Raw genomic sequence first — 15,556 nt, 5'->3', positions numbered from 1 at the left:
TCTATTCATCCACAGTGTTTGACTGTCTATTTATCCACAGTGTTTGACTGTCTATTCATCCAGTGTTTGACTGTCTATTCATCCAGCGTTTGACTGTCTATTCATCCACAGTGTTTGACTGTCTATTTATCCACAGTGTTTGACTGTCTATTTATCCACAGTGTTTGACTGTCTATTTATCCACAGTGTTTGACTGTCTATTTATCCACAGTGTTTGACTGTCTATTTATCCACAGTGTTTGACTGTCTATTTATCCACAGTGTTTGACTGTCTATTCATCCAGTGTTTGACTGTCTATTCATCCAGTGTTTGACTGTCTATTCATCCAGTGTTTGACTGTCTATTTATCCACAGTGTTTGACTGTCTATTCATCCAGTGTTTGACTGTCTATTCATCCAGTGTTTGACTGTCTATTCATCCAGTGTTTGACTGTCTATTCATCCAGTGTTTGACTGTCTATTTATCCACAGTGTTTGACTGTCTATTTATCCAGTGTTTGACTGTCTATTCATCCAGTGTTTGACTGTCTATTCATCCAGTGTTTGACTGTCTATTTATCCAGTGTTTGACTGTCTATTCATCCAGTGTTTGACTGTCTATCCACAGTGTTTGACTGTCTATTTATCCAGTGTTTGACTGTCTATTCATCAGTGTTTGACTGTCTATTCATCCACAGTGTTTGACCGTCTATTCATTCACAGTGTTTGGCCGTCTATTTGTCGACACAGTGTTTGACTATCTATTCATCCACAGTGTTTGACCGTCTATTCATTCACAGTGTTTGGCCGTCTATTTGTCGACACAGTGTTTGACTGTCTATTCATCCACAGTGTTTGACCGTCTATTCATTCACAGTGTTTGACCGTCTATTTGTCGACACAGTGTTTGACTGTCTATTCATCCACAGTGTTTGACTGTCTATTCATCCACAGTGTTTGACTGTCTATTCATCCACAGTGTTTGACTGTCTATTCATCCACAGTGTTTGACTGTCTATTCATCCACAGTGTTTGACTGTCTATTCATCCACAGTGTTTGACTGTCTATTCATCCACAGTGTTTGACTGTCTATTTGTCGACACAGTGTTTGACTGTCTATTTGTCCACAGTGTTTGACTGTCTATTTATCCACAGTGTTTGACTGTCTTTATCCACAGTGTTTGACTGTCTATTTATCCAGTGTTTGACTGTCTATTTATCCACAGTGTTTGACTGTCTATTTATCCAGTGTTTGACTGTCTATTTATCCAGTGTTTGACTGTCTATTTATCCACAATGTTTGACTGTCTATTTGTCGACACAGTGTTTGACTGTCTATTTGTCCACAGTGTTTGACTGTCTATTTATCCACAGTGTTTGACTGTCTTTATCCACAGTGTTTGACTGTCTATTTATCCAGTGTTTGACTGTCTATTTATCCACAGTGTTTGACTGTCTATTTATCCAGTGTTTGACTGTCTATTTATCCACAATGTTTGACTGTCTATTTATCCACAGTGTTTGACTGTCTATTTATCCAGTGTTTGACTGTCTATTTATCCACAGTGTTTGACTGTCTATTTATCCACAGTGTTTGTTTTTACCTCCTTACTGACTTATTGTTCCAATATTATTAGTATTATTGATCACAGTTGAGAGGAAGCATTTCATTGTACTGTTTACACCCTGCTATATTCTGTACACACACACACACACACACACACACACAAACACACACACACACACAGTACTGTGAAGTTGAAAGTTTGATTGTAATAGTTCAGAAAGTTCAGTAATGTTTGTAGTCATACTGTATGTGAATCAGGACATAGTAGTAGTAGTAGCAGTAGTAATAGTGGTTGTAGTAGTAGTTGTGGTTGTAGTAGTAGTGGTTGTAGTAGTAGTAGTAGTACTAGTAGTGGTTGTAGTAGTAGTAGTGGTTGTAGTAGTAGCAGTGGTAGTAGTAGTGGTAGTGGTAGTGGTAGTAGTAGTAGTAGTAGTAGTAGTAGTAGTACTAGTAGTGGTTGTAGTAGTAGTAGTACTAGTAGTAGTAGTAGTAGTAGCAGCGGTTGTAGTAGTAGCAGTTGTAGTAGTAGTGGTTGTTGTAGTAGTAGCAGTAGCAGTAGTAGTGGTGGTGCCAATGATTTTGGCCCAGGGATGTTTGTAGTCACACAGTATCAAACATGAGGTCTCATTTACTCGTAGTTCAGATATGGAAGTAAAAATGTTCATCTTACCTGTTAGCTTCCGTGTCAAGTTCCCCTGAGAGACTCATTTTAGAGCACTGACCCCTAAACAGAGATCCAGCATAGTGGTTAACACAGTGACAGCTCAATATTGAATGAGAATTATTCTCTATTATTTCATAACGTTCTCTTAGAAATCAAACTTTTAAACTGACACTTCCAAATAGTCTGGTGATTTTAATCACGTGTACATGTAGTCATGACTGCTAATTATCACCTCTTCTCCATTCCTGCCAGGATTTAATTGGATCCGCGGTAAACCTCGGTGTTTAGGCGGTGTCAGAGGTGTAGCTGCTTTGTAGCTGTCAAATCAACAAGCGTCTCCACATGTTATACCTATCGCCGGCATTGTCATTGGATGTGCAGAGTTGCATTTATATAAATCCCACGCAATCCGTTTTTCAAGTTCGAACACTGTCGTCCGTGATGTAATCTACACCTCGATTAGGTTGATATAAATCCTTATTGTTAAGTTTAACAACACATTTTTTTTAACGAGAGTCATTTCTATATAGCCTACACTTTCTTGTTCTGAACTTCTAACGCAGGATGGGTGAGTTCTCTCGTTTCTGGGTTGGGCAAAATCTGGGAATTCTATATCCGGTCTAACGCGTGTGCAATGGTCCAGCTGTTCTATATCCGGTCTAAATCGTGTGTGGTATGGTCCATTTGTAGCATGGTCCGTTTGTAGCATGGTCCATTTGTGCTATGGTCTTTTCTCAACAGAAATGTCGTAAACCAAGAGCAAAACCTGTTGTAACGTACCTCGGTTCGAATCCGAGAAGGGGAAAAAGCAGCAATATCTACAGCCTGGCACTCTGCAGTCAACCCGGGCTGGTCTCGGTTATTCTAGCTCGACTTCCGTTTCCACTGCTGCAATATTATTAACAATGTCATGTTGCTATCTAACCAATGTGACTGTGCTGTTAGCTTCCCTAATGTTGAAATGGTAGAAAATCCTTTGGCTACAACTAGAAAGATGTTGCAGAAATATCCCCCTAGTGGATATAAACTACACAAGACTTCCTCTGGGTGGAATGTAACGAGTTGAACCGAGTGGAAGTTGTATCCGCCTTGTGGTTAGTAGTTTACAAGCCTGCTAGAGTTGGTTAGCCGCAGGCGGACGAGCAATATGCACCGTTTGTAGTGCGGATGAGTTAACCAACCTGAACCGGAGTCAACGTGAAGATGATCAGCTTTTAAAAAAAACCCTGAGTAGATCTAGTGCTTCGTAGGATAGCCCTCTGGTCTTACTGGAGCTAATAATAACTCATCACGGTGTCTTTAAACCATCCATCTCCTTCTATTGTGTTGCTTTGTTCAACAGGTCACGTTATGCTATTAAGGAATTGCAGGGGAATAAAATGGTGTAGCATCAGCCTAATAATAACAATGTTAAGAAAAGTATGGTCAATGGTTTCATACTAAATAACACGAAGCAGGAGCTTATTGTCATTTAAAAAAAACGACATTATATAGAGATTAACAAATTGTAAAATAACCATGATGTAGAAATATATGAACAATATGTTTTTGAACTTGACTCGCCCATGAGAGATTACTGCCATTTTGTATGACTGAACTGTACCTGTCCCAGGTGAAATAGACTGTTAAGGTCTGAGTGTTTGTCATGCACTTTACTAAAATAACACCATACACATACACATTTCCCTACAATAATTTCATTTCCCTACATTTACAATAATCTCTGGCAGAATTCTTACCGTGTAGCCTGAATTCACAACCAGAACATGTCAAGACATTGAGATATTTCCTTCCCGATGACGAGTGCTCAGTATCTATGTTCTAGATACAGTTGATCTTTGAATACAATCATATCTGGCCAAAGTCCAGTGACTCAACACCATAGTATAGCATAAACCTAACAGGTGTTTAACCTGTGGGCAGAAAAAGCCATGGTGCACTATGAAATAGTTAATAATTAAGGATGGATACAGTTTCAACATATTTCTAACTGTAAAGTGTATACCCAACGACCACTGAACATTTCAGCTAATGTAACAATGTAAAGAAATTCTAAGAATCATATGAACACTCATGTTCTTGTTAATAAATATGACTAGACAATATCTATTACATTCTGATTGGTTAATGTTGGGACTAGACAATAGTTATTAATGTTGGGACTAGACAATAGATATTACGTTCTGACTGGTTAATTTTGGGACTAGACAATAGATATTACATTCTGACTGGTTAATGTTGTGACTAGACAATAGATATTACATTCTGACTGGTTAATGTTGTGACTCCCTCCAGGTATTATCCCTCCAGGTATTGTCCCTCTAGGTATTATCCCTCCAGGTATTATCCCTCCAGGTATTAACCCTCCAGGTATTATCCCTCCAGGTATTACCCCTCCAGGTATTATCCCTCCAGGTATTACCCCTCCAGGTATTGTCCCTTCAGGTATTGTCCCTCCAGGTATTATCCCTCCAGGTATTAACCCTCCAGGTATTGTCCCTCCAGGTATTAACCCTCCAGGTATTATGCCTCCAGGTATTACCCCTCCAGGTATTGTCCCTCCAGGTATTAACCCTCCAGGTATTATGCCTCCAGGTATTACCCCTCCAGGTATTGTCCCTCCAGGTATTGTCCCTTCAGGTATTGTCCCTCCAGGTATTATCCCTCCAGGTATTAACCCTCCAGGTATTGTCCCTCCAGGTATTAACCCTCCAGGTATTATGCCTCCAGGTATTACCCCTCCAGGTATTGTCCCTCCAGGTATTGTCCCTCCAGGTATTACCCCTCCAGGTATTATCCCTCCAGGTATTACCCCTCCAGGTATTACCCCTCCAGGTATTAACCCTCCAGGTATTATCCCTCCAGGTATTACCCCTCCAGGTATTGTCCCTCCAGGTATTATCCCACCAGGTATTATCCCTCCAGGTATTGTCCCTCCAGGTATTACCCCTCCAGGTATTATCCCTCTAGGTATTATCCCTCTAGGTATTATCCCTCTAGGTATTATCCCTCCAGGTATTACCCCTCCAGGTATTACCCCTCCAGGTATTATCCCTCCAGGTATTGTCCCTCCAGGTATTACCCCTCCAGGTATTACCCCTCCAGGTATTATTACTCCAGGTATTATCCCTCCAGGTATTACCCCTCCAGGTATTACCCCTCCAGGTATTGTCCCTCCAGGTATTGTCCCTCCAGGTATTACCCCTCCAGGTATTACCCCTCCAGGTATTGTCCCTTCAGGTATTATCCCTCCAGGTATTACCCCTCCAGGTATTACCCCTCCAGGTATTATCCCTCCAGGTATTATCCCTCCAGGTATTGTCCCTCCAGGTATTGTCCCTCCAGGTATTGTCCCTCCAGGTATTACCCCTCCAGGTATTATTCCTCCAGGTATTGTCCCTCCAGGTATTACCCCTCCAGGTATTATCCCTCCAGGTATTGTCCCTCCAGGTATTGTCCCTCCAGGTATTGTCCCTCCAGGTATTAACCCTCCAGGTATTGTCCCTCCAGGTATTATCCCTCCAGGTATTATCCCTCCAGGTATTGTCCCTCCAGGTATTATCCCTCCAGGTATTACCCCTCCAGGTATTGTCCCTCCAGGTATTGTCCCTCCAGGTATTGAATGTTTCTCCCATCAATCGGGTTCCTGCCTATAAATATCTGGGCATTTGGATTGACACAGATTTAACATTTAAATCCCTGTCGAAACCGGGAGACCCATGAGGCGGTGTATAATTGACCCAGCGTCTTCCGGGTTAGGGGAGGGTTTGGCCCAGCGTCGTCCGGGTTAGGGGAGGGTTTGGCCCAGCGTCGTCCGGGTTAGGGGAGGGTTTGGCCCAGCGTCGTCCGGGTTAGGGGAGGGTTTGGCCCAGCGTCGTCCGGGTTAGGGGAGGGTTTGGCCCAGCGTCGTCCGGGTTAGGGGAGGGTTTGGCCCAGCGTCGTCCGGGTTAGGGGAGGGTTTGGCCCAGCGTCGTCCGGGTTAGGGGAGGGTTTGGCCCAGCGTCGTCCGGGTTAGGGGAGGGTTTGGCCCAGCGTCGTCCGGGTTAGGGGAGGGTTTGGCCCAGCGTCGTCCGGGTTAGGGGAGGGTTTGGCCCAGCGTCGTCCGGGTTAGGGGAGGGTTTGGCCCAGTGTCGTCCTGGTTAGGGGAGGGTTTGGCCCAGCGTCGTCCGGGTTAGGGGAGGGTTTGGCCTGGCTGGGATATCCTTGTCCTATCGCGCTCTAGCGACTCCTTGTGGCAACCAGGCGTATGCACGCTGACTTCCGTCGTCAGCCGTACAGTCAAAGATGTTCTCATCTATCTGTAGTACAGTGTTTCCTCCGACACATTGGTGCGGCTGGCTTCCGGGTTAAGCGAGCAGTGTGCAAAGAAGCAGTGCGCCTTGGCGGGATCGTGTTTCGGAGGAAGCATGGCTCTCGACGTTGCAGTGATGGGACAAGACTGTTACAGATGTTGACTACGGTGACACCATTTACCAGAATGCATCAGTCACTACTCTTAAACCTTTGGATTCAGTCTAACATAGTGCCATTGGTTTTATCACAGGTGACAGTTTTAATTCTCATCATTACATCCTGTATCTAAAGGTTGTCTGTTCCTCATTAAAGTCCCGTAGATCACTTCCTACCCATCACTACATCCTGTATCTGGTCCTCATTAAAGTCCAGTAGATCCCTTCCTACTCATCACTACATCCTGTATCTAAAGGTTGTCTGGTCCTCATTAAAGTCCCGTAGATCACTTCCTACTCATCACTACATCCTGTATCTAAAGGTTGTCTGGTCCTCATTAAAGTCCCGTAGATCACTTCCTACTCATCACTACATCCTGTATCTAAAGGTTGTCTGGTCCTCATTAAAGTCCCGTAGATCACTTCCTACTCATCACTACATCCTGTATCTAAAGGTTGTCTGGTCCTCATTAAAGTCCCGTAGATCACTTCCTACTCATCACTACATCCTGTATCTGGTCCTCATTAAAGTCCAGTAGATCACTTCCTACTCATCACTACATCCTGTATCTGGTCCTCATTAAAGTCCAGTAGATCACTTCCTACTCATCACTACATCCTGTATCTGGTCCTCATTAAAGTCCAGTAGATCACTTCCTACTTATCACTACATCCTGTATCTAAAAGTTGTCTGGTCCTCATTAAAGTCCCGTAGATCACTTCCTACTCATCACTACATCCTGTATCTAAAGGTTGTCTGGTCCCCATTAAAGTCCCGTAGATCACTTCCTACTCATCACTACATCCTGTATCTGGTCCTCATTAAAGTCCAGTAGATCACTTCCTACTCATCACTACATCCTGTATCTAAAGGTTGTCTGGTCCTCATTAAAGTCCCGTAGATCACTTCCTACTCATCACTACATCCTGTATCTAAAGGTTGCCTGGTCCTCATTAAAGTCCCGTAGATCACTTCCTTATTCACTTTTTTGTTTGGTTTATACAGCTCTACTATACATGGTTGGTTAACTCTTTGGAGGTTCCTCGGGTCGCCACCGAATCAGGAGAATCCGCTTTTAAGTTTTAATGTGCCTCACTGCTGGAACAATTAGCAGAACGAATAATAATTGGATATTCTGGTGCAGTTTAGTGTTTTGGCGACCTAGTAGCTGAGGAAAGGAACGTTGTTGTGCTTAAAAAAAAAACATTTTATTAGACATTGTATTGATTACTGTTTGGTTTCACATCGTTTTTAAAAAAAATTGTTGTAGTACTGTAAATCAGGGCATCCTGGGGGATGAGACCCTGGTCTCATTGGTTTTCCCCTGAATAAATGAATAAATAAATAAAATGACAGATCTGGGTTTATGGTGGTGTGTGGGGTCTGGCTGGTTGCCCAGGCGACTGACGACAGTAGACCTATCCCTGACCTGCAGATCTTTAGGCATAGTGGAGACAGGACTCCACCTGCTGGTAAAAAAAGCTCATAACTATTATCAGAATCTTCATCCGTCCACTTCCCATCATCACCTCTCAAGCAAGGTTAATGTGTAGTGTCATGATTTAAGCTACTGATATTGAAGGCGTAACCCGGGACTCGATCCCGGGTCCAGCGACTATCAAGCCAACACATGAATCGCTACATTATATCGGTTAACTTTGACACAACACCTTAAGACATAGCCCACACATGAACAATGTAACCACAGACGTGGATGGGAAAAAAAGACTGGTCCTGAAACATAAATTGACAGATTTAATCATCATCAAGGCACAACAATCATTGTCAGCTGAAAGGTCAAAAGGTCAGTTGATAGATGAGGTAGAACAACACGAGAGGCATCTATATGGACAATATCGTCTCTGTCCCAAATGGCACCCAATCGATTCCCTATATAGTGCACTACTTTTAACCAGGGCCTATAGGGCTTTGGTAAAATGTAGTGCACTAGGTAGGGAATAGGGTGGCATTTATGGGTCTACCATCCATCATTACCCACAATGCTTCAGGAAGGTTCTGTTTTTGACAATAACTATAGTGATACAGTCTCCAGTCCACCAGTACAGGTATTGTGATAGTCTCCAGTCCACCAGTACAGGTATTGTGATACAGTCCACGAGTACAGGTATTGTGATAGTCTCCAGTCCACTAGTACAGGTATTGTGATACAGTCTGGAGAGAGGATATGTTTCAATTAATGTTCTACCTAGGAATATAGTGTTCTGTGCTTTCTGTGCTGTGCAGTGTGTTCTCTGCTGTCTGTGCTGTGTGTTCTCTGCTGTCTGTGCAGTGTGTTCTCTGCTGTCTGTGCTGTGCAGTGTGTTCCCTGCTGTCTGTGCTGTGCAGTGTGTTCCCTGCTGTCTGTGCAGTGTGTTCTCTGCTGTCTGTGCAGTGTGTTCTCTGCTGTCTGTGCAGTGTGTTCTCTGCTGTCTGTGCAGTGTGTTCTCTGCTGTCTGTGCTGTGCAGTGTGTTCCCTGCTGTCTGTGCTGTGCAGTGTGTTCCCTGCTGTCTGTGCTGTGCAGTGTGTTCCCTGCTGTCTGTGCTGTGCAGTGTGTTCCCTGTTGTCTGTGCTGTGCAGTGTGTTCCCTGCTGTCTGTGCAGTGTGTTCTCTGCTGTCTGTGCAGTGTGTTCTCTGCTGTCTGTGCAGTGAGTTCTCTGCTGTCTGTGCAGTGAGTTCTCTGCTGTCTGTGCAGTGAGTTCCCTGCTGTCTGTGCAGTGTGTTCTCTGCTGTCTGTGCAGTGAGTTCCCTGCTGTCTGTGCAGTGTGTTCTCTGCTGTCTGTGCAGTGTGTTCTCTGCTGTCTGTGCAGTGAGTTCCCTGCTGTCTGTGCAGTGTGTTCTCTGCTGTCTGTGCAGTGAGTTCTCTGCTGTCTGTGCAGTGTGTTTCCTGCTGTCTGTGCAGTGTGTTCTCTGCTGTCTGTGCGGTGTGTTCTCTGCTGACTGTGCAGTGTGTTCCCTGCTGTCTGTGCTGTGCAGTGTGTTCTCTGCTGTCTGTGCTGTGCAGTGTGTTCTCTGCTGTCTGTGAAGTGAGCTCAGGCAGGTCGTCTCTGTGCTAAGCAGTGAGCTCAGGCAGGTCGTCTCTGTGCTGTGCAGTGAGCTCAGGCAGGTCGTCTCTGTGCTGTGGAGTGAGCTCAGGCAGGTCGTCTCTGTGCTGTGGAGTGAGCTCAGGCAGGTCGTCTCTGTCTAAAAGTCTTGTCATGTTTGCAGGTAGAGGTGTGATTCCAGGTGTTTGCAGGTGGACTGGTAGGATCTTAGAGGCACTTCTAGACCTTCTCAACACCCCTCCATCCCTTACCCCTTGTCCTTCTCAACACCCCTCCATCCCTTCCTTACCCCCTGTCCTTCTCAACACCCCTCCATCCCTTCCTTACCCCCTGTCCTTCTCAACACCCCTCCATCCCTTCCTTACCCCCTGTCCTTCTCAACACCCCTCCATCCCTTACCCCCTGTCCTTCTCAACACCCCTCCATCCCTTACCCCCTGTCCTTCTCAACACCCCTCCATCCCTTACCCCCTGTCCTTCTCAACACCCCTCCATCCCTTACTTACCCCCTGTCCTTCTCAACACTCCTCCATCCCTTACCCCTTGTCCTCAACAACACCCTTCCATCCCTTCCTTACCCCTTGACTATAGTCTCTTCTTCTCAGCTTGGCATGGCAGATTGCTGGCTGGCAGTAATTGCTTTCTTTCAGCACAATATTTTTTTAAAACTAAAAAAGCATCAATACAAAACATTACATTTTTAAAAACACAAAATGGCTCACGTGTTTGTGCAAGGTAGAGCAATGCAAAGTGTTACAATAAAATATATATAGGATTGTCCTTGTTTGTACAAAAATACTGAAGAAGAAAAAAGAGAGAATGTCTCTGGACTGGGAGTCAGCCAGTCTGTCTGTCTCCATGGATACGTCCCACATGGCATCCTATCCCCTATATAGTGCACTACTTTAATAAGGTTCCATTTAGGACGTGGCCCGTCTCTCGGTCACAGTAACATGGTATCCCGGAGAACCAGGAGAACCAGGAGGATGGTGACGCCCGAGGGGCCCAGGCTGGGAGAGTGGCCACCCAGGGGCCTCCAGACCTGGGGTGGGGTGCAGGACTGGGTGGGGCGGCTGGGGCCAGGGGTGGCGGCTGCGGACCTCTGCAGCTGGAAGTTGTGGACGAGGGCCGAGAATGAGTCGGGACCGTATGGGACCGTCAACGTCTCTGTCAACACCTGGTGGCCCGGGAACGTCACCTGGCGATCACATCGATCCATTAGTTCATGTATTGATCAATTATTACAATGTTGAGTAAACTTCACACACAGGCAAATATGTCAATCACATTGATTGATTGATTCATACCCAGTTGTATACCAACTAAATATACAGTATTGTAGTGTAGATTGATTCATTCCCAGATGTATACCAACTAAATATACAGCATTGTACTGTAGATTGATTCATTCCCAGATGTATACTAACTAAAGATACAGCATTGTACTGTAGATTGATTCACACTCAGCTGTATACTAACTAAAGATACAGTATTGTACTGTAGATTGATTCATACCCAGCTGTATACCAACTAAAGATACAGTATTGCACTGTAGATTGATTCATACCCAGCTGTATACTAACTAAAGAGTATTGTACTGGAGATCAAGTGTCTATTCCGTCTGAACAGATGGGATGAATATAATAAAAGGATAAAACATTTTTATTCTCATGGTTTCACAATATCTCTGTTGATGTTAAATGTTCTGGTGCTTTCTCTGAGCCGCCTGTCGGAGGAACGGTTGTTATCTGTCCGTTGATCAGATGTTTACTGGAGACTGTGGGAGATGTGGGACCTCATACGTGCTACTGCACCACACCACCCGGGAGGACCACCCACGTGGCTTTGTATGAGCTGGCTCAAAATAAAAACACTGAGAAACATTAATTGAGCCCGTGTCCAAAACGGCACCCTATTCCCTATATAGAGTGCACTACTTTTGGACTTAGAGCCCATAGGATTGTCTCACTCTAGACTGTGTCCTAAACGGCACCCTAATCCATATATAGTGCACTACTTTTTGACTTAGAGCCCATAGGATTGTCTCACTCTAGAGTGTGTCCTAAACGGCACCCTAATCCATATATAGTGCACTAGTTTGACCAAAGCCCCATGTCCTCTCCATGCCACTTAGAGACAGTTGACCCTCCACCCTCTTTGGTTTATTTGAGAGCAGTTAAATAATTCCTATCGGTCCCAGTCTAATCTCAGTGTTGTATTTAGGGAGGGGGGAGAGGGAGGAGGAGGGGGGGTCAAACAGCAAACATGCATCCAACAAGTTTGTAGAGTCACAAGTTTGATGAAGTCATTGCGTGCTAGGAATATGGGACCAAATACTCCACTTTTGACTACTTTAATACACATAGGAGGTACATTTGTCCAAATGCTTATGAGACAGGCAGTTAACCCACTGTTCCTAGACCAGTTAACCCACTGTTCCTAGGCAGTTAACCCACTGTTCCTAGGCAGTTAACCCCACTGTTCCTAGGCAGTTAACCCACTGTTCCTAGACCAGTTAACCCACTGTTCCTAGACCAGTTAACCCCACTGTTCCTAGACCAGTTAACCCACTGTTCCTAGACCAGTTAACCCACTGTTCCTAGACCAGTTAACCCACTGTTCCTAGACCAGTTAACCCCACTGTTCCTAGACCAGTTAACCCACTGTTCCTAGACCAGTTAACCCCACTGTTCCTAGACCAGTTAACCCCACTGTTCCTAGACCAGTTAACCCCACTGTTCCTAGACCAGTTAACCCACTGTTCCTAGACAGTTAACCCACTGTTCCTAGGCAGTTAACCCACTGTTCCTAGGCCAGTTAACCCACTGTTCCTAGACCAGTTAACCCACTGTTCCTAGGCAGTTAACCCACTGTTCCTAGGCCAGTTAACCCACTGTTCCTACGCAGTTAACCCACTGTTCCTAGGCAGTTAACCCACTGTTCCTAGGCAGTTAACCCACTGTTCCTAGGCAGTTAACCCACTGTTCCTAGACCAGTTAACCCACTGTTCCTAGGCCAGTTAACCCACTGTTCCTAGGCAGTTAACCCCACTGTTCCTAGACCAGTTAACCCCACTGTTCCTAGACCAGTTAACCCCACTGTTCCCTAGGCAGTTAATCCACTGTTCCTAGGCAGTTAACACACTGTCCCTAGGCAGTTAACCCACTGTTCCTAGGCAGTTAACCCCACTGTTCCTAGACCAGTTAACCCACTGTTCCTAGGCAGTTAACCCACTGTTCCTAGGCCAGTTAACCCACTGTTCCTAGACCAGTTAACCCACTGTTCCTAGGCAGTTAACCCACTGTTCCTAGGCCAGTTAACCCACTGTTCCTACGCAGTTAACCCACTGTTCCTAGGCAGTTAACCCACTGTTCCTAGGCAGTTAACCCACTGTTCCTAGGCAGTTAACCCACTGTTCCTAGAACAGTTAACCCACTGTTCCTAGACCAGTTAACCCACTGTTCCTAGGCAGTTAACCCACTGTTCCTAGGCAGTTAACCCACTGTTCCTAGGCCAGTTAACCCACTGTTCCTAGGCAGTTAACCCACTGTTCCTAGACCAGTTAACCCACTGTTCCTAGACCAGTTAACCCCACTGTTCCTAGGCAGTTAACCCACTGTTCCTAGGCAGTTAACCCACTGTTCCTAGGCAGTTAACCCACTGTTCCTAGACCAGTTAACCCAATGTTCCTAGGCAGTTAACCCCACTGTTAATAGACCAGTTAACCCACTGTTCCTAGGCCAGTTAACCCACTGTTCCTAGGCAGTTAACCCCACTGTTCCTAGACCAGTTAACCCCACTGTTCCTAGACCAGTTAACCCCACTGTTCCCTAGGCAGTTAATCCACTGTTCCTAGGCAGTTAACACACTGTCCCTAGGCAGTTAACCCACTGTTCCTAGGCAGTTAACCCCACTGTTCCTAGACCAGTTAACCCCACTGTTCCTAGGCAGTTAACCCACTGTTCCTAGGCAGTTAACCCACTGTTCCTAGACCAGTTAACCCACTGTTCCTAGGCAGTTAACCCACTGTTCCTAGACCAGTTAACCCCACTGTTCCTAGGCAGTTAACCCACTGTTCCTAGACCAGTTAACCCACTGTTCCTAGACCAGTTAACCCCACTGTTCCTAGACCAGTTAACCCACTGTTCCTAGGCAGTTAACCCACTGTTCCTAGACCAGTTAACCCCACTGTTCCTAGACCAGTTAACCCACTGTTCCTAGACCAGTTAACCCACTGTCCCTAGACCAGTTAACCCCACTGTTCCTAGACCAGTTTACCCCACTGTTCCTAGGCAGTTAACCCACTGTTCCTAGACCAGTTAACCCACTGTTCCTAGACCAGTTAACCCCACTGTTCCTAGGCAGTTAACCCACTGTTCCTAGACCAGTTAACCCACTGTTCCTAGGCAGTTAACCCACTGTTCCTAGACCAGTTAACCCACTGTTCCTAGGCAGTTAACCCACTGTTCCTAGGCAGTTAACCCACTGTTCCTAGACCAGTTAACCCACTGTTCCTAGGCAGTTAACCCACTGTTCCTAGGCAGTTAACCCACTGTTCCTAGGCAGTTAACCCACTGTTCCTAGACCAGTTAACCCCACTGTTCCTAGACCAGTTAACCCCACTGTTCCTAGACCAGTTAACCCACTGTTCCTAGGCAGTTAACCCACTGTTCCTAGACCAGTTAACCCACTGTTCCTAGACCAGTTAACCCACTGTTCCTAGGCAGTTAACCCACTGTTCCTAGGCAGTTAACCCCACTGTTCCCTAGGCAGTTAATCCACTGTTCCTAGGCAGTTAACACACTGTTCCTAGGCAGTTAACCCACTGTTCCTAGGCAGTTAACCCCACTGTTCCTAGACCAGTTAACCCCACTGTTCCTAGACCAGTTAACCCCACTGTTCCTAGACCAGTTAACCCCACTGTTCCCTAGGCAGTTAATCCACTGTTCCTAGGCAGTTAACACACTGTCCCTAGGCAGTTAACCCACTGTTCCTAGGCAGTTAACCCCACTGTTCCTAGACCAGTTAACCCACTGTCCCTAGACCAGTTAACCCCACTGTTCCTAGACCAGTTTACCCCACTGTTCCTAGGCAGTTAACCCACTGTTCCTAGACCAGTTAACCCACTGTTCCTAGACCAGTTAACCCCACTGTTCCTAGGCAGTTAACCCACTGTTCCTAGACCAGTTAACCCACTGTTCCTAGGCAGTTAACCCACTGTTCCTAGACCAGTTAACCCACTGTTCCTAGGCAGTTAACCCACTGTTCCTAGGCAGTTAACCCACTGTTCCTAGACCAGTTAACCCACTGTTCCTAGGCAGTTAACCCACTGTTCCTAGGCAGTTAACCCACTGTTCCTAGGCAGTTAACCCACTGTTCCTAGACCAGTTAACCCACTGTTCCTAGGCAGTTAACCCCACTGTTCCCTAGGCAGTTAATCCACTGTTCCTAGGCAGTTAACACACTGTTCCTAGACCAGTTAACCCACTGTTCCTAGGCAGTTAACCCACTGTTCCTAGGCAGTTAACCCACTGTTCCTAGGCAGTTAACCCACTGTTCCTAGACCAGTTAACCCCACTGTTCCTAGACCAGTTAACCCCACTGTTCCTAGACCAGTTAACCCACTGTTCCTAGGCAGTTAACCCACTGTTCCTAGACCAGTTAACCCACTGTTCCTAGACCAGTTAACCCACTGTTCCTAGGCAGTTAACCCACTGTTCCTAGGCAGTTAACCCCACTGTTCCCTAGGCAGTTAATCCACTGTTCCTAGGCAGTTAACACACTGTCCCTAGGCAGTTAACCCCACTGTTCCTAGGCAGTTAACCCCACTGTTCCTAGACCAGTTAACCCACTG

General features: G+C 45.6%; 1 protein-coding gene across 1 annotated transcript in view; it reads right to left on the bottom strand.

The window, feature by feature from the left end:
* Nucleotides 1-10,628: 10,628 nt before the first annotated feature.
* The window catches only part of LOC139392879 (carboxypeptidase M-like), a 98,875-nt gene continuing 93,947 nt past the window's right edge, over nucleotides 10,629-15,556 (bottom strand). Inside the window, exon 9 of the mRNA XM_071141197.1 lies at nucleotides 10,629-10,900. Within this exon, the coding sequence (XP_070997298.1) occupies nucleotides 10,646-10,900 (255 nt within the window). The 3' untranslated portion in view covers nucleotides 10,629-10,645. The remainder of the gene's footprint in view (nucleotides 10,901-15,556) is intronic.

This window comes from Oncorhynchus clarkii, chromosome 33 (assembly GCF_045791955.1).
Source record: "Oncorhynchus clarkii lewisi isolate Uvic-CL-2024 chromosome 33, UVic_Ocla_1.0, whole genome shotgun sequence".
Lineage (NCBI taxonomy): Eukaryota > Metazoa > Chordata > Actinopteri > Salmoniformes > Salmonidae > Oncorhynchus > Oncorhynchus clarkii.
The sequence above is the reverse complement of the archived record's forward strand: the minus strand, read 5'-3'. Positions and strand labels throughout refer to the sequence as shown.